Genomic DNA, 25006 nt, shown 5'->3' with positions numbered 1-25006 from the left:
GGATCATAGCTTTCACCTGGATGTCAGGGAAAATTCAGGTGTCCTTAACGTTTTGTATACTCAGTGCAGATACCTGATCTAGGTTTAGATCCCACCCATGGACCTTGTACTGTCAATTCTACAGGCTTATGTCCCAGGCTAAGGCTACACAGTCACTCACATACTAACAATGGACATCTCTGGCTTTTCACCTGGGCCTGTAAGGATGTATGTAGTGTCTCAAAGTAGGAGTGCTGATCTAGGATCAGTTTAAGATTCATTATGGACAGGGGGGAACGGATCCTAGATCAGCACTCCTACTCTGAGACGCTTTATGAATAGAGGCCCTGGTCTATAAGTCCGTGAGTCACAGCAATAGAATACACAGTGCCTTCAGAAAGTATTCACACCCCTTTACTTTTTCCACATTGTTGTGTTCCAGCCTGAATTTTAAATGGATAAAATGTAGATTGTGTCAAAGTGGAATTATGTTTTTAGAAATGTTTACACATGAATTGAAAATGAAAAGCTGAAATGTCTTGATTTAATAAGTATTTGTTATGGAAAGCCTAAATAAGTTCAAGAGAAAACATTTGCTTAACAAGTCACATAAGTTGCATGGACATGATTTTTGAATGACAACCTCATCTCTGTGTCGAGCAGTGAATTTCAAACACAGATTGAAAAACAAAGACCAGGGAGGTTTTCCAATGTTTCACAAAGAAGGGCACCTATTGGTGAAGCATGGTGAAATTATTAATTACACTTTGGATGGGTGTATCAATAAATCTAGTCACTACAAAGATACAGGTGTCCTTGCTAACTCAGTTGCCAGAGAGGAAGGAAACTGCTCAGGGATTTCACCATGAGGGCAATGGTGACTTTAAAACAGTTTCAGAGTTGAATGGCAGTGATACAAGAAAACTGAGGATGGATCAACAACATTGTAGTTACTCCACAAAATTAAACTAAACGACAGAGTGAAAAGAAGGAAGTTTGTACAGAATAATAAATGTCCAAAAAATAAATGCATCCTGTTTGCAATAAGGCACTAAAGTAAACATATTTTCAAGCATGGTGATGGTTGCATCATGTTATGGGTAAGGACTAGGGAGTCTTTTAGGAAAACAGAATGGAATGGAATAGAGCTAAGCACAGGCAAAATCCTAGAGGAAAACCTGGTGGCCTAGTTACAGTTTTGACTTAAATTGGCTTTAAAAGCTATGGCAAGACTTGAAAATGGCTGTCTAGCAAAGATCAACAACCAACTTGACAGAGCTTGAAGAATTCTTTAAAGAATAATGTGCAATCAAGTTGTGCAAAGCTCTTAGAGACTTACCCAGAAAGACTCACAGCTGTAATCACTGCCAAAGGTGTTCTAACATGTATTGATTCAAGGGGTTGAATACTTACAGTGAGGGAAACAAGTATTTGATCCCCTGCTGATTTTGTACGTTTGCCCACTGACAAAGAAATTATCAGTCTATAATTTTAATGGTAGGTTTATTTGAACAGTGAGAGACAGAATAACAACAAAACAATCCAGAAAAATGCATGTCAAAAATGTTATAAATTGATTTGCATTTTAATGAGGGAAATAAGTACCTTTTCTGGATTGTTTTGTTGTTATTCTGTCTCTCACTGTTCAAATAAAGCTACCATTAAAATTATAGACTGATAATTTCTTTGTCAGTGGGCAAACGTACAAAATCAGCAGGGGATCAAATACTTGTTTCCCTCACTGTAAGTATTCAACCCCTTGAATCAATACATGTTAGAACACCTTTGGCAGTGATTACAGCTGTGAGTCTTTCTGGGTAAGTCTCTAAGAGCTTTGCACAACTTGATTGCACATTATTCTTTAAAGAATTCTTCAAGCTCTGTCAAGTTGGTTGTTGATCTTTGCTAGACAGCCATTTTCAATGGCTTTCCCCCCCACTGTATGTAGTAAAGCTATATTAGTTTAAACATTTTTATATATATATATTTTTTTACAAATGTTATAATTTTTCTTCCATTTTGACATTACAGAGTATTTTGTGTAAGTAGTTGACAAAAAATAACAATTAAACCCATTTTTATCCCACCTTGTAAAGCAACAAAATGTGGAAAAAGTGAAGGGGTGTAAATACTTCCTGAAGGCACTAAAGTAAACCCCATTGAGCTGCACCACTGGCAGCATTAACTCACTATAGTAAACCCCATTGAGCTGCACCACTGGCAGCATTAACTCACTATTGTAAACCCCATTGAGCTGCACCACTGGCAGCATTAACTCACTATTGTAAACCCCATTGAGCTGTACCACTGACAGCATTAACTCACTGTAGTAAACCCCCATTGAGCTGTACCACTGACAGCATTAACTCACTGTAGTAAACCCCATTGAGCCGTACCACTGACAGCATTAACTCACTGTAGTAAACCCAATTGAGCTGTACCATTGACAGCATTAACTCACTGTAGTAAACCCCCATTGAGCTGTACCACTGACAGCATTAACTCACTGTAGTAAACCCCATTGAGCTGTACCACTGACAGCATTAACTCACTGTAGTAAACCCCATTGAGCCGTACCACTGACAGCGTTCATTCAGATTGCTGCTCCTCCCCTCTCAGATTAAAACCCATTTTTAACCATTTACTAATGGCTTACAGGCTAATTTGACCTTGGCAGGAGTCACACTGCTATTGCTCGCTTGGGGGGGGGGGGGGGGACAAAAAACAAAGCAGTTGGTACATATTTGTCAAACAAACACATCTCTGCGAGATATCTCACTGTCTCCATGCCTTGTTTGGAGGAGCCACATTAACATATTGTTTGTTTTGGAGTGAATTTCATTAAACTTTGAACAAACCCTGGCGCACAAGCACCGACGCTTTGATGTGGAGACGAAGCCTTTTCACTTCCATTCTCCAGACATGAAACAATGAGAGCTGGGCTCTGTTTGATACTACCACCTATACAGTAGCCTGCACTAGAGGAGGCTGGTGGGAGGAGCTATAGGAATACAGGCTCATTGGAATGGCTGGAATGGAATTGATGGAACGGAGTCAAACATGTGGTTTCCATATGTTTGATGTGTTTAATACTATTTCATTCCAGCCATTACAATGAGCCCATCCTCCAAAACTCCACCCACCCAGCTCCTCTGCCCTACTCCCACTACTGTACAGTGAGTCCAGATAGTCTATGCTGTTATGCTAATGGTGAAGGGCGCTACGCTCCGCTAGCTAACTCCTCCTAAAACTGTTTGTTGCTACATATCCCTCATTATCTCATATCCCTCATACCATCATTGCTACATATACATCATATTGTGTTATTGACTGTACGTTTGTTTATTCCATGTGTAACTCTGTGTTGTTTGTGTCGCACCGCTTTGCTCTATCTTGGCCAGGTCGAAGTTGTGAATGAGAACTTGTTCTCAACTGGCCTACCTGGTTAAATAAAGGTGAAATCATTTTTGATATTTTTTAAATATATTTGGATTAGGAATCATCCTCATCAACACGCCAAAGTAGAGCAGGGAAAGACAGGACGAGGAGATGTGTTGGGTTGAAATTCCTTAATGAAAATAAACAATTTAGGAGCTCATATAAGTTTTAAGGTGTTTAGTTTTTATTTATTCACACCAAAGAAAATAAGTAAAATACAAAACAGTGTGTGCAGGTGAGGTTGGAAGCCCAAAAGGGCTGATAAGAAAACCACACAAATATAAGTACCAACAAAAAGTTGGTTCAATCAGTTAAACAAAGCATATGAATTATAATTGTACATCATATACTCAGTATACAGGCTAATACAAAAGCCATGTGTGATTGAACTGTTTAATTTCTGGGTCAAAGAACACAGTGTGATAATAAGAGGGGTGAGTTGGCTTTTCTGGACTTGAAAGGAAGTGGATTTCAACAATTTTTGTGTTATAATTATCCCACAGTGGTTCTTGCATTGTTTGCATGTATTGAGTCCAGCATTACTGGCTTGATTAAAGAGAAGAGGGTATATAAATAACCATGGAGAAAGGGAGGGAGCCAGGCAGACACCCAGGAGGAGTGGTGGTTGGTGGGGAAGTGCACTAGTTTGTTAGCGCTGGAGCTAATTCCCGAGTCACAGGCGGGATGGCCCAGTTTGGAGCTTCAAAGGGATGGTTTGGGGGAAGCACTACAGCAGGACGTCCGCACTACTCCAACCAGAGACACACTCAAAATGAACTTTTCTGTATCTCTATATCTTTACAAACTCAAACTTTTACTCAACTGTACTCAAGTACTGTACATGCCTCCAGATCAAGAGCGCTGCTCTCAGAAACACTGAGGAAATGTCAGAAGTTGTTGTTTGTCCTCGAGAGTTCATGGGTTTGGTTTAAAATGAGACAGAGATATAAGCCTACTGTTGTGGACCACCTAAGGGCTGCTATGGCACAGAGAGGCATTAAGGACAAACAGGATACAGTTTGGAACATGAATATCCATAAGCTACAGATATGGACATGTGCCACATGCATGGGCCAATGAGAGGGAAAAGCAGACCCTGGACCAGCATGCCTTCTGTTGTGAAGGGATAAAAGAGAGCAAAGAGGAGGAACATGGAGAGAAATGATAGGTCAAGGGTCAATCTGCCAGGCATGATGGAAAATCAAAAGGATATGCACAGGGTTGATGTCCTCATGAGATAAAGGGGTCTCGGGATCTGGCTTGACAGCAAATAAACCTCCAACACACACATCTCTAAAACTACCCCCCCCCCCCATTCTCAAAGGCTCTCGCTTCTCACACCTTGCTCTTTTCCGCTTTTTCTGAAGCATTTGTTAAAATTTGCCCAGGACTATCCACAAATCCCCAAACTAAGACCATTGAGGGACAGATGTTTCTGAGATGTTAACTGAACAACCATAACTGAACAACCATAACTGAACAATCCTAACGGATAACCGTAACCAGTAAGCGTAACTGATTACCATGATTGATAATCATCTTTGCTCCATATTTCAGTATGAAATCACAGTCTATACATTCAAATTAAAGAGGACCTGAACCCAAAAAACGACATCTCTTGTTGAAAATAGCCTTTGTGTCATTGATATGAAACAAACAAAAAAATTATAGTGTCAAACTTGACTACAAAGTTTAAATAGGAACATTTTGATCGTAAAGTCAGTATTGTACACAACTGAGATTTGCGAGATGTAAGGAACTAGGTTGTAACAGCTTTCCTTGGGTTGGGTTTATTTCAACCCTGCCCACATGCCCACAGCAGGCAGCACCCACGTAATCATCAATTCGGTGTGCGGCTGCATGCAACGATCGCCTACTGACTATGGTAAATTTGGTTTAACTTTGGATATCCCTATGGGGCTAGTTAAGGACAATCAGTAAATTATGCAGGGTACATGGGACAATATTTTAAAATTTCAATAGCTCCAAATTTCAATGACTTAACCTCTTAAGAAGCTTAGAAATTCATATACAAATATCGAAAGCATTTAATGAGAAAACTAAAAGGTGTGCAACATGAAAATATATTTCCATTTACATTGTGTAATTTATTAACGGTCCCTAACTAGACCCACAGAGATAGGCTATCTAAAGTCAAACCAACTTTGCCATGGTTGCACACCGGCCGGCTGAAGCTAATTGGCAAAATACGTTTTCTAGGTTTCTGGTCACTATAAAGAGCCACAAAACTGTCACGGACCCCATCTGGACTAACAACAGCATGTTACTGCTCTCAGTTCCACATGTCTGTATATTGCAGCTTGTGGGAAATACAAGATGGTGGAGTGAGAACTGATAATGGTGACAGGGACACAGAGGAGGTGGAGAAAGAGGGGCTGGGTCACCATCTGAACCCAGGACAGCGGAGGGGTTTGTGGGGGGTAGCGGAGGGATTTGGGTGGGTAGAGTAGGTAGGTAGGTAGGTAGGTAGGTAGTTGGTATTGGAGGTTACATGCCATGTATTACCTTACTGGATCGCTTGCAGCTTCTTTTCAAAAGCATGGTCTGTAAATGAGACAAAGCCGTTATAGGATGCTGGAGAGCTCAGAGCTGCATGGGGTCAGAGGGCTGAGGTCAGAGGTCAGCCCAGGAGGAAGCAGGGCGTGGAGGGTCACAGGCATCAAAAAATAAGCAGTAAAAAGCGCTGCCACCCACAATGACCCATAAATAGGGCTACTGTGCTTTACACACACAAGGGCCACACACACACACACAGAGACCCACATCGGTCACTAACCCTTCAATATTTCCAGATCTTTTTTTTATTGTATTTTTATTTAACCTTTATACAACCTTTATTAAACCTTAATTTGACCTTTATTTAACTTTATTTAATCTTAAGGGTCTGGTAAGTAGAAACAGTGTAGTGGAGCTTCCACCATATTGCTTCCACCTTACAGATCTGCAAACATTGAAGGGTTAGGGCCAAATGGATGGTTAGGGGTGGGATTTGGTACCGGCTGACACACCAGGATTATCCTGTGATGGCGAAGGAATCTGTATTTGTGTATCTGCGCATTAGGGTTATTTTCCTGTTTTGATTACCATGTAGTAGAGTAATTTCTGAAATGTGAACGTTTGGAAGTGAATCGTCCGAGTTGTTGGATTCCAGTTTGTCATGGCCTTGATTTGAAGAGGTTTAATCTTGCCCAGTAGGTGGCGATAGAGAACATCATCATCCATGCTGTGTTTCTGTGACCTTGTACCTCCTTTTTACAGTTTAAGGAATTCAAAAAGGTGCTTAACCTAAATACAGTTTATTTGTTCTGTCGAATGTGGATTCTGTGAACTATAGAGCCAAATAAGACATCAGATCAAACAGAATAAAATATTTCCCCCAAGACTCTCCTCTTGTACTTTATGATACATCCAGGGGTCCAATTAACCAAACAAATAATTGAACAGAAATAAATATGAAATAAAAACATTGAGCACGTCCACAGAGGAAAGGATGCACATCATTAGGAGCAATGTTACACAATGCTCTTTGAACATGGACGTTTTTGTTTTTCATTCTAAAAGCATGTTCCTTTTTGTTATTCCAGTGTGCTCAAATCTTTTTTCCAGTAGGCCTATCCAGCTGCTAATGCATTGATGCCTATGGGAGAGCCACCCCTTAAGTGGACCGGAACTGTGACCATTTGTTACAGGGGTAAACGTCCTGAGTAGGAGATCTTCATTTACCCACTGTCTTTGCTATATTGCAATTTATTTTCCACCAGAGATGGTAAATAAATGAAGATGTCTTACTCAGGCAGTTTACCATTGAAAAACAATTGTCACAGTTCCGGTCTGCTTAAGGGATGGCTCTCCCATAGGCACCAATGCAATAGGAGCTGGGTCTGGTCTGCTTAATTCATTGACTGTACATGAACCAGAAAAAAACTGCTTCCTCTCCCGTCTCTATTTCCAATAGTTGAATGATGGATTGAATCCAAGTCAGAATTCGGCTGACAGCATCTCAAAAAGACTACCTAGCATTGGATCGGCAATGTATTATGGAGTCCTGTCATTGGCTGGGGAGACATTTCCTCTGAGCCAAGTGAAATGACAGTTAAATGTCAGTGCCATTTCATAATGTTCATTAACATTGACAAAGGTGATCCATTTTTCTTTTTTTTTACTCATAAGACACCAAAAGTGACAGATAATGATGTCATATCTTCACACAAACAACATCCTCTCTGGATTAAAACAGTACTGTTCAAATTAAATCGCACAATTTAATACAGTTACACTACATCCAATCAGAAGTCGTCCCTGTTCCCTTAGGACGGTCTAAGCTACTGAAGAGAGAGAAAGAGAGCGAGACAGACAGAGTGGACTTACGGCTTCCCTGAAGTCTCCCTCTTTGGGCGACAGTGTGACTGCCAGCTCTAAAGTTCCCAGGTTATGTTCGGGGTACTGGGGATCCTCGAGGTCAAGGGTCACGTCCAGGGTCCTGAGGTGGCAGAGGGAGGACACGGTGACCCGCGCACACATTCACACGCACAAACACGCACACACACGTGTTCAGACACGTACACACATAAGCACACAAACTTGCAAACTTGTGTGTGTCATGTACTCATCTCAGTTAACTCAGAATTAAAGTCTTGTGTAATTGGTCAGATGCTCGATTCTAGTTCTAGATCCATACGTGTTAAGAGAAGAGATAGGAATTGGAATGAAGTGCTCCACCTTCTCTCTCTGCATGTTACGGGGAAGTCTATGGTCCAAATGTCCCCTCCCCTTCCGACATTCGAAAGATGCTAACTCCTACAAAATCGTGATCAGTCCAAAGCATCAGAACTAATGCTGCTGGTTGTCTCACAAATCCTGTTGTATCATGACAGATCTATGGTACCATTTATGTTTACGTTGTCTGTCAACGATTAGTCATGTACATACATGTAATATGCATTTCCAATGAAGTACACTAGAGGGCAGTGGTGCATTGGGTAAGTTCCATTGAAATAAGTGTCAAGTAAAATGGGGACACAAATAGGGCACAGGGATAGATTTGTGGGATACAGAGAGAGAGATCAACCAGTAAGGACAACAATTGTGACAGAGAACAAAAAAACACTGATATCAAAAGCGAGAGAAACAGAGAAAGAGACATAATGTGTTGGAGAACGATAAAGAGAGAGTAAAAATATGCTTCTTTGTGATACAGTCCATTATGTTGCAGGAGAAGAAGAGAAGTAGGAAAACGAGACGGAGAGAGGGGGAAGAAGGCGGAGGGGGAGAAGGAAAGGAAGTAAGATAATAAAATGGACAGAGAAAGAGGAGGAAGAGATGGAGGGATGAGGGGTAGGGCAGGAAGAAAGACAAGGAGAAGGATGGGAGAAGGAGAGAAAGAAAGAAAAAAGAAAGAGAGATAGATAGATAGATAGATAGATAGATAGATAGATAGATAGATAAATGAGAGGTACACTGCATGACCAAGAGTATGTGGACACCTGCTCATCAAACATCTCATTCCAAAATCATGGGCAGTAATATGGAGTTGGTCCCTTCTTTGCTGCTATAACAGCCTTCACTTTTCTGGGAAGGCATTCCACTAGATGTCGGAACATTGCTGCGGGGACTTGCTTCCATTCAGCCACAAGAGCATTTGTGAGGTCGGGTATTGATGATTAGGCGATGGGGTTGAGTTCAGGGGTCTGCGCAGGCCAGTCAAGTTCTTCCACACCGATCTCAACAAACCATTTCTGTATGGACCTTGCTTTGTGCACGGGGGCATTATCATGCTGAAATAGGAAAGGGTCTTCCCCAAACTGTTGCCACAAAGTTGGAAGCACATAATTGTCTAGAATGTCATTGTATGATGTAGCGTTAATATTTCCCTTCACAGGAACTAAGGGGCCTAGCCTGAACCATGAAAACAGCCCCAAACTTCACAGTTGGCACTATGCATTGGGGCAGGTAGCGTTCTCCTGGCATCCGCTAAACCCTGATTCTTCTGTCAGACTGCCAGATGGTGAAGCGTTATTCATCACTCCAGAGAACACGTTTCCACTGCTCCAGAGTCCAATGGCGGCGAGTTTTACACCACTCCAGCCAACGCTTGACATTGCGCATAGTGATCTTAGGCTTGTGGGCGGCTGCTCAGCCATGGAAACCAATTTCATGAGGCTCCTAACGAACAGCTCTTGTGCTGACGGGCTTCCAGAGGAAGTTTGAACTCGGTAGTGAGTGTTGCACTTCAGCAATCGGCGGTCCCATTCTGTGAGCTTGTGTGGCCTACCATTTCGCAGCTGAGCCGTTGTTGCTCCTAGATGTTTCCGATTCACAATAACAGCACTTACAGTTGACCAGGGCAGCTCTAGCTGGGCAGAAATATGATGAACTGACTGTTGGAAAGGTGGCATCCTATGACGGTGGCATGCTGAAAGTCACTTAGCTCTTCAATAAGGCCATTCTACTGCCATTGTTCTGTTATGGAGACTGCATGGTGCTCGATTTTATTCACCTGTCAGCAACGGGTGTGGCTGAAATAGCCAAATCCACTAATTTGAAGGGGTGTCCACATACTTTTGTATATATAGTGTATAAAGATAAGGAGTTTTCCCTGTCTGTCTTGACCTCTGGTGTTCCAGAGACTCCAGGTAGAGGTAGGCAGAACCCATGAAGTCATCCTGAAGGCCGAAGTCATAGTCAAACACCTGCAGGACATAACACACTGTTACTATAGAGATCACATACTGTAATCTTGTGTTGCAAAATCTGGTAACTTTCCTGAAATTCCGAGGTCTTCCAGAAATCCTGTCTGAATGACTTCGGATTTCCTGCTAATTCCCACATGATTCCGGGAATCTTCCAGGGATTTTGGGGAAAGTTACCAGATTGTTGCAACCCTAGTACTGTACTATACTGTACTTAGGTGTACTGTACTGTATGCATCTTCACATTACCTGGCACCAGGTCCACTGAAATGAATCCTGTGCTAATAACAACCACATTTAACCTTCCCAAAGGTCACAATTACATATTTCAGTTTGAGGCAACAGTTACACAAAGTAGGCAAAGATAGCACTAATGCTTGAAAATAAATATGTTAATATCGGGGCCGTAACAACAACAAAAACGAAAAATGTAGAACTCAGTCGGGGTCTTAACCTCTCTAGGGTAGGGGGCAGTATTTGCACGGCCGGATAAAAAACGTACCCGATTTAATCTGGTTATTACTACTGCCCAGAAACTAGAATATGCATATAATTATTAGCTTTGGATAGAAAACACCCCAAAGTTTCTAAAACTGTTTGAATGGTGTCTGTGAGTATAACAGAACTCATATGGCAGGCAATAACCTGAGAAGATTCCTTACAGGAAGTGCCCTCTCTGACCATTTCTTGGGCTTCTACACTCTCTTTATTGAAAACTGAGGATCTCTGCTGTAACGTGACACTTCCTACGGCTCCCATAGGCTCTCAGAAGGCGGCAAAACGGTGAATGATGCCTTTGCAGGCCCTGACTGAAAAACAGTAGCGCATTTGGATAGTGGTCGATCAGAGAACAATGAGACTGCGGCACGTGCACGAGGCGACACCATGTTTTTATTTTTTCGTCTTTGAACGAAAACAGGGTTTCCCGGTCGGAATATTATCGCTTTTTACGAGAAAAATCGCAAAAAAATTGATTTTAAACAGCGGTTGACATGCTTCGAAATACGGTAATGGAATATTTAGAATTTTTTTGTCACGAATCGCGTCGGGCACGTCACCCTTCGTCACCCTTCGGATAGTGTCTTGAACGCACGAACAAAACAGGATATTTGAACATAACTATGGATTATTTTCAACCAAACCAACATTTGTTATTGAAGTAGAAGTCCTGGGAGTGCATTCTGACGAAGAACAGCAAAGGTAATCAAATTTTTCTAATAGTAAATCAGAGTTTGATGAGGGCCAAACTTTGTGGGTGTTAAAATAGCTAGCCCGTGATGGCTGGGCTATCTACTCAGAATATTGCAAAATGTGCTTTTGCCGAAAAGCTATTTTAAAATCGGACATAGCGATTGCATAAAGGAGGTCTGTATCTATAATTCTTAAAATAATTGTTGTGTTTTTTGTGAACGTTTATCGTGAGTAATTTAGTAAATTCACCGGAAGTTTGTCCTAGGAGTGTCATCTGGTGAAGATCATCAAAGGTTAGTGCTGCATTTAGCTGTGGTTTGGGTTTATGTGACATTATATGCTAGCTTGAAAAATGGGTGTCTGATTATTTCTGGCTGGGTACTCTGCTGACATAATCTAATGTTTGGTTCCAAATAATCCATAGTTATATTCAAATAGCTCCGTTTTGTTCGTGCGTTCAGGTCTCTATCCAAAGGGTGACGTGCGAGCGCATTTCGTGACAAAAAAATGCGAAATATTCCAATACTGTACTTCGAAGCATGTCAAACGCTGTTTAAAATAAACTTTTATGCAATTTTTCTCGTAAAATAGCGATAATATTCCAACCGGGCGACGTTGTATTCATTCAAAGGCTGAAAGAAAAAAAATAGAATTCTCATGAACGCGCATCTCCAGTGTCACTGTTCCCAGCCTGACCACTCACAAAATCTCCTGCTGTTCTTCGCCCAGAGACAGGAGACACGTCATTCCACTTTCTGGCGCCTTCTGAGAGCCAATGGAAGCCTTAGAAAATGTCACGTTACAGCAGAGATGCTGTATTTTCGATAGAGATGCAACAGAAGGACAACAAATTGTCAGACAGGGCACTTCCTGTATGGAATCTTCTCAGGTTTTTGCCTGCCATATGAGTTCTGTTACACTCACATACATCATTGAAACAGTTTTAGAAACTTCAGAGTGTTTTCTATCCAAATCTACTAAAATCCAAACAGGAAGTGGGAAATCTGATGCTAGTCTTTTCAAGTCATTGCCTATCTAACACACAGTGACTTAGGGTTCATTTTGCACTTCCTAAGGCTTCCACTAGATGTCAACAGTCTTTAGAACCTTGTTTCAGGCTTTTGCAGTGAACAGAGAGTGAACAAGAAGGCCGGGAAGTTGGTGACTCAGAAAATGACATGAGTTCATTGGCGCGCGTTCACGTGATGAGGTAGCTGTGTTCCATAACGTTTTTCAAGACATTGGAATCATCCGGTTGGAGTATTATTGAAGTTTTATGTTAAAAAGGCCCTAAAGATTGATGCTATACAACGTTTGACATGTTTCTACGAACGTAAATATAACTTTTTTTACTTTTCGTCGTGAAATTTTCGGCGCGCTTCCTACATTTGGAGTAGCTTACTGAACACTCAAACAACAAGGAGGTATTTGGACATAAATTATGGACTTTATTGAACAAAACAACATTTATTGTGGACCTGGGATTCCTGGAAGTGCCTTCTGATGAAGATCAAAGGTAAGTGAATATTTATAATGCTATTTATGATTTTAGATGACTCCAAAATGGCGGGTGTCTGTATTGCCTGATGTATTTTTCTGAGCGCCGTACTCAGATTATTGCAAAGTGTGCTTTCCCCATGAAGCTTTTTTTTAAATCTGTCACAGCGGTTGCATTAAGGAGATGTTTATCTATAATTCTTTGAATAACAGATTAATATTTTATCAATGTTTATGATGAGTATTTTTGTAAATTGTTGTGCTGATTCCCCGGCAGTTTTGGAGGCAAAATATTTTCTGAACATCACGTGTCAATGTAAAATGGGTTTTTTGGATATAAATAGGAACTTTATCGAACAAAGCATACATGTATTGTGTAACATTGAGTCCTAGGAGTGTCATCTGATGAAGATCGTCAAAGGTTAGTGCTTAATTTTAGCTTTATTTCTGTTTTTTTGTGACCCCTCTCCTGCTTGGAAAATGACAGTGTGGTTTTTCTTGTGTTGGCACTGTCCTAACATAATCTAACTTTATGCTTTCGCCGTAAAGCCTTTTTGAAATCGGACAATGTGGTTGGATTAAGGAGAGGTGTATCATTAAAATGGGGGAAAATAGTTGTATGTTTGAGAAATTTGAATTATGACATTTTGTTGTTTTGAATTTGCCGCCTTGATATTTCACTGACGCTAGCGTCCCACGTAGCCCATAGACGTTAAAGAGAATGTTGCTTGTTAATCCTGCATCTTCTCTCCAGAGCGGAAAGTCTGGTGCATCCCAATTGCATCAGCTCCCCGGAAGGATATGAAGGAGAACCAGAGCCGAATTGAGAACTCTGACGAGGTACAGGACATGCAGACGCAGCATAAGGCAGTGGAACAAAGGAAGAATTGACTCCGTCAGCGGTAAACACTGGAAACAACTCGGAACCCCTCCATCCTCCCACGACAACATTCCTGAAGCCGGTTGTCAATCCGGATGGCCAGAAAGATAAACTCATCCAGAGTGTCAGGGTTGTCCCGGAAAGCCAGTTCATCCTTGAGAACCTCACTGATTATTCCAACCGGTCTCAGCAGCGAGTGTCTGAAAGTCAATGGTGTAATCAGCTACACTCCAGCTGCCCTGCCGAAGCGCAATGAGTCTTTGAGCAGTGTTCCTGCCACTGATCAAAAACCCTCTTCTTCTCCTGGGTGAAGCTTTGCCAATTAAAACAAATGTCTGATTGCTGCTCCCAAATGACCGCGGCCCAGGCCAGAGCCCGTCCTGAGAGTAAGGAGCTGATGTATGCCACTCTGGAACGCTCGGTGGGAAACGTTGATGCCTGCAGCTCAAAGGCCAGTGAGCATTGAAGCAGGAACCCACGACACCTCCCAGGATGCCGCTCATAGCACTCCGGTGCCGGGAGATGAGGCTCCCGAAGGGAGGAAGATGCTGAGCTGGTAGGGAGTGGAGGATTAGGAACAGCTACAGGTGCAGCAGGAGTTGCTCCCGTCTGTCCTGTCTGCAGAGCGGACACAAGAGTTCTTAAATCATCCGACAATGTCTGCAGCCGCGCCTCATGGCAAGCAGAAGTAAGGGTAAATCCAAAACTTTTACTGAGAGTCTAAACAGAAGGCAACCAGGTGAACAGAGAAGGTCATTAAACACAGGTGAATCCAATAAGTAATAATCAGGATAACCTGGAACCTCAAAAACAGGGTAAGGGTGCCCTCCAGCGGTAACCTAAGGAAACAACAATCAAATAACCCAGAAACTATGACATATAGTAGTCTCTCAGACAGTTGTACCTTGACATAAAGAGGTTCTCGGAGGCTGTCCACTAGTAGGCTGACCCTCTCGTCCCACACCGGGTTCAGGTTCTTATTGATGGTCTTGCTCCTGAACACCTCCTTCCCCGCAATCTTAAACTTCACATACGGATCACTTGTCCCTGAAAATAGAGACCAACAGAGAGGAAAGAAGGCATTAGGATTGCCTTTCCAGAGAGACAGAGGGGGTTAGGATGACCTTTCCAAAGAGACAGAGGGGGTTAGGATGACCTTTCCAGAGAGACAGAGGGTAGGTAATGGGTGAAAAGAGATTTGAGTGAAACTGACTAGATAAGGGTGCTTTGTGCTGGGAAAAAGCTAGGTGCTCAAGATGGTGCATGATGACTAAATATTGTTTGCAATATGCTGCCTTGTGTATTGCTTACTACATACAGTTGAAGTCGAAAGTTTACATACACCTTAGCCAACATTTAAACTCAGTTTTTCACAATTCCTGACATTTAATCCTAGTAAAGATTCCCTGGCTTAAGTCAGTTAGAATCACCCCTTTATTTTAAGAATGTGAAACGTCAGAATAATATTAGAGAGAATGATTTATTTCAGATTTTATTTCTTTCATCACATTCCCAGTGGGTCAGAATTTCCATACACTCAATTGGTATTTGGTAGCATTGCCTTCAAACTGTTGAACTTGGGTAAAACATGTCGGGTAGCCTTCCACAAGCTCCCACAATAAGTTGGGTGAATTTTGGCCCATTCCTCCTGACAGAGCTGGTATATCTGAGTCAGGTTTGTAGGTCTCTTTGTTCGCACATGCTTTTTCAGTTTTGCCCACAAATTTTCTATAGGATTGAGGTCAGGGCATTGTGATGGCCACTCCAATACCTTGACTTTGTTGTCCTTAAGCCATTTTGCCACAATTTTGGAAGTATGCTTGGTGTCATTGTCCATTTGGAAGACTCATTTGCGACCAAGCTTTAACTTCCTGACTGATGTCTTGACATGTTGCTTCAATATATCCACATCATTTTCCTTTCTCACGCCATCTATTTCGTGAAGTGCACCGGTCCCTCCTGCAGCAAAGCACCCCCACAATATGATGCGGCCATCCCCGTGCTTCACGGTTGGGATGGTGTTCTTCAGCTTGCAAGCCTCCCACTTTTTCCTCCAAATATAACGATGGTCATTATGGCCAAAAAGTTATATTTTTGTTTCATCAGACCAGAGGGCATTTCTCCAAAAAGTACGATATTTGTCCCCTAGTGCAGTTGCAAACTGTAGTCTGGCTCTTTTATGGCGGTTTTAGAGCAGTGGCTTCTTCCTTGCTGAGGTTATGTCGATATAGGACTCATTCACATTGTATATAGACTTTTTCTACTGTATTATTGACTGTATGTTTGTTTATTCCATGTGTAACTCTGTGTTGTTGTATGTGTCGAACTGCTTTGCTTTATCTTGGCCAGGTCGCAGTTGTAAAAGAGAACTTGTTCTCATCTAGCCTACCTGGTTAAATAAAGGTGAAATAAAAAAACAAAATAAAAATGTTACTGTGGATATAGATACTTTTGTACCTGTTTCCTCCAGCATCTTCACAAGGCCCTTTGCTGTTGTTCTGGGCTAACCAAGGCAAGCAGGTCAGGCCACACAGACAAACAACGCCTAGCCTCAAGATTCATGTCATGTGACTCACGCTCCAGATCATGTGACTAATAAGTAGAGACAAAGAGGCCGCTGCTTCGGAACATGCTCCTGTGGCATCATACACCTCAGGGCTACAAAGGCTCTCCTCAGCGAAAAGCTCGCTCTCATTAAAACTTGTATCTCTCGAACTGTGGCTCATTTGAAGCTGTTTTGTGAAGACCCACGTCACCACACACACACACACATGTGCGCACACATATACATACAGACACGCACACACGCACACACACACACACACACACACACAAACCACTTCAGCAGAGAAGAGCAATGATTGATACTGAGCACTAGATGGGGGTGTTTACCTAGAGTTGGGTCTCTGTCTGCTAGTTCATAATGATTCAGATTTATTATCACAGAGCAGACAGATTTATTATCACCATCTCTGGCCAGACAGAGAAAAAATAGGTATTATTAACTTCCCTGGACAGACAGAGTAGGCAGGTTTATTACCACTGTCCCTGTCCAGACAGATTTATAATCACTGTCCCTGGCCAGACAAAGCAGACAGATTTATAATCACTGTCCCTGTCCAGACAGAGCAGACAGATTTATAATCACTGTCCCTGTCCAGACAGAGCAGACAGATTTATAATCACTGTCCCTGGCCAGACAGAGCAGACAGATGTATAATCACTGTCCCTGGCCAGACAGAGCAGACAGATTTATAATCACTGTCCCTGGCTAGACAGAGCAGACAGATTTATAATCACTGTCCCTGGCTAGACAGAGCAGACAGATTTATAATCACTGTCCCTGGCTAGACAGAGCAGACAGATTTATAATCACTGTACCTGTCCAGACAGAGCAGACAGATTTATAATCACTGTCCCTGGCCAGACAGAGCAGACAGATTTATAATCACTGTCCCTGGCCAGACAGAGTAGACAGATTTATAATCACTGTCTCTGGCCAGACAGAGCAGACAGATTTATAATCACTGTCCCTGTCCAGACAGAGTAGACAGATTTATAATCACTGTCCCTGTCCAGACAGAGGAGACAGATGTATAATCACTGTCCCTGGCCAGACAGAGCAGACAGATTTATAATCACTGTCCCTGGCTAGACAGAGCAGACAGATTTATAATCACTGTCCCTGGCTAGACAGAGCAGACAGATTTATAATCACTGTCCCTGGCTAGACAGAGCAGAGATTTATAATCACTGTCCCTGTCCAGACAGAGTAGACAGATTTATAATCACTGTCCCTGTCCAGACAGAGGAGACAGATTTATAATCACTGTCCCTGGCCAGACAGAGCAGACCGATTTATAATCACTGTCTCTGTCCAGACAGAGGAGACATACTTAATGGGTTTGGACAGGCTCTTCATCCTATTTGATTAAACACAAACACACAGAGAGGGTGTAGCTTTCAAAATGTCAGTCACGGACAACAGAGCTGTGATTGGAGAGAAGATAATGGAGTGCATCAGATGACAGTGTGCTCGCGTTCAGCGGACCATAGTGACCCGGGTAGCTTCTTACAGCTGGATCATGTGTGCAGGCGTGTGTGTGTGTGTGTGTGTGTGTGTGTGTGTGTGTGTGTGTGTGTGTGTGTGTGTGTGTGTGTGTGTGTGTGTGGTGTGTGTGTGTGTGTGTGTGTGTGTGTGTGTGTGTGTGTGTGTGTGTGTGCATGCTTTGTGACCACTGAATGTCCATTAGAACTTTCTGAGGTCGTATGTCACATGAATTCATGGGAAAACTCTGCATGATGTATCTGTAAGCTTTTCGACAGACACAGATACTGTTCTTGTTTAACCATACCTGTTCATCCCTCACCAGCACACACTGAAACTTTTGACAACGTATTAGCTGGCTACGCCACCAAAAAGCTACCAATTTGATGGTGTGGTTAGATTTTTTTTAAAACTGAGGAATAAGTTTACCAATCCCCTGTTACACAGGCACTCATCCTCCTGCCCCATAAGTCAATGTGATATCACTAGCCAATCAGCCACTCTCCTGACTGACCCTGCAGAGCGAGGATGGAGGCCAAGACTGGCTATCTGGAAGCTTGGCACTGTGTTTACGTGTCTAATCAGATTAGCATCAAAGCAATGAGCATCCATCACTTCTACAGTCATTAGGATTACCACACAAACGTCATTAACAGAATCACGGTCACCCACCCAGGCTGTTAAACACACACACACACGAGCGAGCCTCTTTTCTGCTATGAAAGCATATGGAAGAGGAGCGTTAGCGTGGCATTCATTTAATATCATTACAAACAGCCCTATCACCAATCCCTTCATAGGATTAATTATACAATCTAAAAACACTACACAAACATTCCCACTGGGGTTTGACAAACTCACCTACACACACTGGCCTGTGTTTAGGGGCCGTATGTATCAAGCACCTCAGAGTACAAGTCCTGAATTAGGATCAGTTCTGCCTTTTTGATCAGAATGAATAAAGACTACACTCATCATTTGGAGCTAACAGAGCAGCCTGATCCTAGATCAGCATTCATCATTTGGAGCTAACAGAAAGGCCTGGGACGTCAAAGGCAATTGCCCAACTCATTAGCAGCCTAACATCATAGTCCTTGACTTGAATCTGACTCTCTTTATAATTCATTACGGAGCCCTTGATTCCACACACTGATTAACTTTTACTTAACAGAGTCCCATCCAGAGACTTCATTGTGTCTAACATGCAGTCTGTCGTACGACACTGTCATCAAGTGCTTTAGCTTAGAGAGATGGACCATCTTTCCGTCTCAGTCTTTCAATATCAGTGTGATAGGACTCACTGTGTACATGTATTCTAGTGGCACACAGCTCATTACATCACATGTGGTGTGTTATGACTGGGGGGGCCTGAGTGGAAAATGCTGAAAAACGCTGACCGTGACATGATTCTGTGCTGCCAGCCCAGCAGGCTGTTTTGGCTCTGTGATGAGATGTACAGTACACTTCACTACCCACTGATGCCCTTCACAGCCTGCATCCCAAATGACACCCTATTCCCTACATAGTCCCCTACCTTTGAACAGATTACTATGAGCCCTGGTATAGGGAATAGCGTGCCATTTGGGATGTATATATATATCTCTACAGGACAGTAGCAGGAGCAGGACTAAGGCATGGAATACTGTAGCTACCATACTGTGTGTAGTAGGGCCTAGGAGCTACCAGTTAGTAATGGTTGATATCTGCTCAAGCTGGGGACTAATTTGATGCATAAAATGTTGGTGAAAGCTAGTAGGTGTTTAGTCTCCCATTGAGGATAATATGGAGGGTTCTTGTAAAAATATAACACATTAACCACACACACTTTACATTTATTACCAGTGGAATAACCAGTGGAATTACCATTTAGTAAGTACTGAAAACTGATTCTTTTTCCTCTTATTTTTGTTTGCAGTTAGAAAAAATGATTGACTGCATGCACTAACATGACTATGTTTGAAACTTGTTTCACACTGAATTCACAGCTAAGAGTAGGAGTCAGAACTTATCAACACTAATTCAGGGTTCTACACCAGAATCTCACATGGATCAGCCAATAAGCACAGAGATACTCGCTATTGGTAGCCCCACATGATGGATCCAGTGTTGAGGCCGTAGCCATTCCCTGGCTGCACCCCAGTCATTCCTCGCCTTTCCTGGTTGATGATATACACCCGAGACACACCACCACACTATCTGCTGCTCTCAATCCACCACGACCAGCTTTACGGCGCTATAAAGCGAGCTACTTTATCGTCGTCCATCCAACAGGCTGAAGACCATGAAATTAAGTTGCCTGCCTGGATTGGGGCAGGAAGTGGCTGGTCACAGGTGAATGGTGTGTGTTATATCTCTCACACAGATGGCCTGGTGGTCAGCGACTCAGGCACCATGGAGCATGGAATTGAAAAGGCTGTTTGCTCTTGGATGGACATAAACAACTGTCAGAAAAGGCTGGGGGAATTCACGGGGGAGGTAGAAGGGGTGCAGTGACACTGACAGTAGTTCTATATCAGGAGTGCATTCCTCCTGACAATCGTAGTTTTACACCATCTGTCATTTATCAGCACACAGACTCCCCCTCTGTGCTCTTTACCAGTAGCTTCACTGTCTCTGTCCATACGAGTGATAGTGAATCTGTCAGGGGTGACTTCAGAGTCGGGCACCGCCTCCGACAGCCAAGTTTCAGAAAAGGCCATCACACAGGCCTCCCTGTATTCATATAGATACTGTGAGTTTGCCTGCAATTCGTCCATTTTCCCCTTCAGTGATTGGACATCAAAGAGCAGGACAGTAGGAAGATGGATCTTTGTTTTGTTCCTCTTCAACCTCTGCCGCACACCTCCTTGTGGGTGCTGCGTGACCTTGGGGGATCTACGCAGCCCTGAATCGATTGTTTGTTAGTTGTTTAAACTCGTCCGTTTTTGTTGCTTTATTTATAGTAGTATAAAGTGTTTTATGTTGCATCGGATTAGGATTAGGCTACAGTAGAGCGACATGAAATGTGTACAGTGGATTATTCTCCTACTTGGATTACGTTTGCTGGTAACTGAAACAGCATGCGAACTTTCGAGAAAGTCGGCGGAAACACTCATCCGTCGTAGCAGAAACTATCTTTTACAATGTAACAACTCACATTGGGGAGAATGGACCAAAGGGGACATAACTTCAGAGATGGTGAGACGAAACATCCCGGACAAAGGACTATTAAGAAGGAAGAGGGAAAGGGGCAGGAAAGGAGGTGTGGCCAGAGGTTGAAGAGGAACAAAACAAAGATCCCTCGTCCAACTTTCCTGTCCAATCAATGAAGGGGAAAATTGACAAATTGCTGGCAAACTCACGTTATCTATATGAATACAGGGACCCATAATGACAAAGCAAAAAACTTTTTTTTTTAAAATGAAATATCACATTTACGTAAGTATTCAGACCCTTTACTCAGTACTTTGTTGAAGCACCTTTGGCAGCGATTAAAGCCTCAAGTCTTCTTGGGTATGACACCATAAGCTTGGAACACCTGTATTTGGGGACTGTCTCGCATTCTTCTCTGCAGATCCTCTCAAGCTCTGTCATGTTGGATGGGGAGAGTCGCTGCACAGCTATTTTCAGGTCTCTCCAGAGATGTTCAATTGGGTTCAAGTCCGGGCTCTGGCTGGGCCACTCAAGGTCACTCAGAAACTTGTCCCATAAACCACTCCTGCGTTGTCTTGGCTGTGTGTTTAGGGTTGTTATCCTGTTGGAGGGTGAACCTTCACCCCAGTCTGAGGTTCTGAGTGCTGTGGAGCAAGTTTTCATTAATGATCTCTCTGTACTTTGCTCCATTCATCTTTCCCAACTTTTAGTCTCCCAGTCCCTGCCGCTGAAAAACATCCTCACAGCAGGTTTTCTCCAGACGTGACGCTTGGCATTAAGGCCAAAGAGTTCAATCTTGGTTTCATCAGTCCAGAGAATCTTGTTTCTCATGGTCTGAGAGTCTTGAGGTGCCTTTTGGCAAACTCCAAGCAGACTGTCATGTGCCTTTTACCGAGGAGTGTATTCCGTCTGACCACTTGACCATAAAGGCCTGATTGGTAGAGTGCTGCAGAGATGGTTGTCCTTCTGGAAGGTCCCCCCATTTCCACAGAGGAACTCTGGAGCTCTGTCAGAGTGACCATCAAGTTCTTGGTAACCTCCCTGACCAAGGCCCTTTTCCCTCTTTTGCTCAGTTTCACCGGGTGGCTTGCTCTAGGAAGAGTCTTGGTGATTCCAAACTTATTTAATTTAAGAATGATGGAGGTCACTGTGTTCTTGGGGACCTTCAATGCTGCAGACATATACCCTCCCCCAGATCTGTACCTCGACAAAATCCTGTGTCGGAGCTCTACGGACAATTCCTTCGACCTCATAGCTTGGTTTTTGCTCTGACATGCACTGTCAACTGTGGTACCTTATAGAGAAAGGTGTGTGTCTTTCCAAATCATGTCCAATCAATTGCATTTACCACAGGTGGACTCCAATCAAGTTGTAGAAACATCTGAAGGATGATCGACCAATGGAAACAGGATGCACCTGAGCTCAATTTCGAATCTCATATAAAATGTTCTGAATACTTTTTTGTTATTAATACATTTGTAAAAATGTCTAAAAACCTGTTTTCACTTTGTCATTATGGGATATTGTGTAGATTGATGAGGGAAAAAAAGAATTGAATCAATTTTAGAATAAGGCTGTAATGTAATAAAATGTGGAAAAAGTCAAGGGGTCTGAATACTTTCTGAATGCACTGTATATATATATATATATAATAACTGTATAGAATACAATCGAGGTGAGTGCGTTGGAAATGCTTTTCGCAGTTAATCTGCTCCTGTTGGAGGTTTACTCAGTAGCAGTGCAAATACCATATTATAGCTACATGGACACTCAATCATTATGGTACTTTTTACGGTACGTTTACAAACATATATTATAATAAATAGAATTGAAACTTGTATCTCATTATGGTAAATGGTGAAATAAGTACCGGCAGTTATATAGTAATTGTAATGGCTTAGCAGATAATAAGAAAATACTATCAGTATTTACCTGGCCGTGCTTCCACATCTGCTTTGCTTGCTGTTTGGGGTTTTAGGCTGGGCTTCTGTACAGCACTTCGTGACATCGGCTGATGTAAAAAGGGCTTTATAAATACATTTGATTGATTGATTGGTTGATAAAAGAGAAGGAATATAATACCTATTGTGATCCGAATGTGCAGATTTTTCAAACAGACTCGCAAGGTATATGGATATTTTTCAAATATGTTATTGGACCATAAACATATTTGGCTCATTAATCTATACGGTCCAAATAACGATGATTCACGCTTCTATGTGTCACGCCCTGACCTGACACTATGAAAATATATATAATCATTTATCAAGCATACAGCAATACAAGACTCAATTACATTATTATTATATATTATTTTACTTTATTTAACTAGGTCAGTTAAGTTAAGGACAAATTCTTATTTACTATTATGGTGGGAGATTATAATACGGTTTTAAATATCTCAACGAACTGGAAAAGGAAATCACACTACAAACTATCAACCTTATGCACTTAAGGAAATCACGACTATCATGAAACTAGTGGATATATAGAGGCTTAAATATCCTGACCTAGTGAGATATACAATCAAGCTAGTCATCTTGACTACTTTCTTATGTGATTCTTGCTGGCACCAAAAGTTTAAAAAGTGTTGAGATGGGACAGAATGCAGTCAGACCATCAAATAATAACTCTTAGAGAATTTCCCCATGGGCGAGGGTATTGCACTTGCCTAGTTAAATAAAGGTTAAATTGAATTTGATTAATCAAAGCCTAATGGATGACAACTCGTTTTTAACCAGGACAGAATAACTTATTGTATGGGACATTTTTAAATGTGCCTTTAGAGGCCATGCAATTCAATACTCATCTTTAAAACAAAAGCAATTTAAGTAAAAATAATTCATATTAAGAAAGGAAATAGAGGGACTGACAGTGCAGATAGATAGCAATAAAACACGGGAATACACGGGAAATTCCATCTCTATGGAAAAAATTGATTCTTGTACCTGTCCCAAAAACCTCTCATCCATCTGCATCAAATGATTACAGAACTGTCGCTCTGACCTCTCTCCTGATTAAATCTCTTGAAAAGATCATCAAGGAATACATCATCAACACCACCAGACACGCTGTTGACCCCCTCCAATTTGCATACCAGTCGGAAAGAAGAAAAGAACATCCTCTCGCTCTTACATCTGGTGTACATGCATTTGGAGGGCAGTAAAACCCATGTGCGTATCACGTTCACAGATTTCTCCTCGGCATTTAACACAATCAATCCGTTTGTCCTCGCGAACAGACAGAGGAGACTTCGGACTTTATGCTATGCTTATCACATGGATCACCAACTTCCTAACTGATAGGTTTCAGCAGGTACGAGTTAGCAACACACTCTCTGAGGTGCACACTACTTCAGTTGGAACCCCACAGGGCAGTGTTCTTTCACCAGTACTATACATTGTCACGTCCTGACCATAGTAAGAGGTTATTTTCTATGGTAGAGTAGGTCAGGGTGTGACAGGGGGTGTTTTGTGTTTTTCTATGTTTTGTATTTCTAGGTTTAAGTTCTAGGTTTCTATTTCTATGTTGTTGTTTTTGGGGTTGATCTCCAATTGGAGGCAGCTGGTCCTCGTTGTCTCTAATTGGAGATCATATTTAAGTAGGGGTTTTTCTTCCTGGGTTTTGTGGGTTATTATATTTTGAGTAGTGTTTGTTTCTCTCTGTGTCACGGTTTGTTTTGTTAATTCAGTTATTTATGTATTGCAAAGTTTCACGGATTTAATAAAATGTGGAACTACAACCACGCTGCACTTTGGTCTTCTTCTTTCGACAGCCGTGACATACATATTGTATAGACAACTGCCGGAGCTAGTTCCTAGGGCGCCACTTGATCTAATATGCTGACGATACTGCTTTGGTCAGTCTCTTCGAAGGGGATGAGACGGAGCACGGACTGGCTCTGAATGATTTTACAGTCTGCTGTGAGTCGTCCCATCTAAAAGTAAATAAAAAAACAAAGGACATGGTGATTGACTTTCAAGGAACACTACCATGCACACACCATCACTGATAAAAAGGTGAGCCCATCGAAATAGTGGAGGAGTACAAATATCTTGAACTAGTCATTTACAACAAGCTGTCCTGGGATCAATTTACCGACACTATTTTAAAGAAAGGCCAACAGAGACT

General features: G+C 42.1%; 1 protein-coding gene across 3 annotated transcripts in view; it reads right to left on the bottom strand.

Annotated features, from left to right (window-relative positions):
- LOC115164918 (multiple C2 and transmembrane domain-containing protein 1-like) overlaps nucleotides 1-25006 on the bottom strand; it is a 260651-nt gene that overhangs the window by 121164 nt on the left and 114481 nt on the right. For 2 of the 3 annotated variants that reach the window (XM_029717838.1, XM_029717841.1), the window contains exons 3-6: nucleotides 14600-14742; nucleotides 10048-10127; nucleotides 7807-7918; nucleotides 5944-5982 (exon numbers count right to left, since the gene is read on the bottom strand). In XM_029717838.1, the coding sequence (XP_029573698.1) occupies nucleotides 5944-5982; nucleotides 7807-7918; nucleotides 10048-10127; nucleotides 14600-14742 (374 nt within the window). The remainder of the gene's footprint in view (nucleotides 1-5943; nucleotides 5983-7806; nucleotides 7919-10047; nucleotides 10128-14599; nucleotides 14743-25006) is intronic. The other variant, XM_029717840.1, reaches the window with a different exon arrangement.

Source organism: Salmo trutta, chromosome 27 (genome assembly GCF_901001165.1).
Source record: "Salmo trutta chromosome 27, fSalTru1.1, whole genome shotgun sequence".
Classification (NCBI taxonomy): domain Eukaryota; kingdom Metazoa; phylum Chordata; class Actinopteri; order Salmoniformes; family Salmonidae; genus Salmo; species Salmo trutta.
The sequence above is the reverse complement of the archived record's forward strand: the minus strand, read 5'-3'. Positions and strand labels throughout refer to the sequence as shown.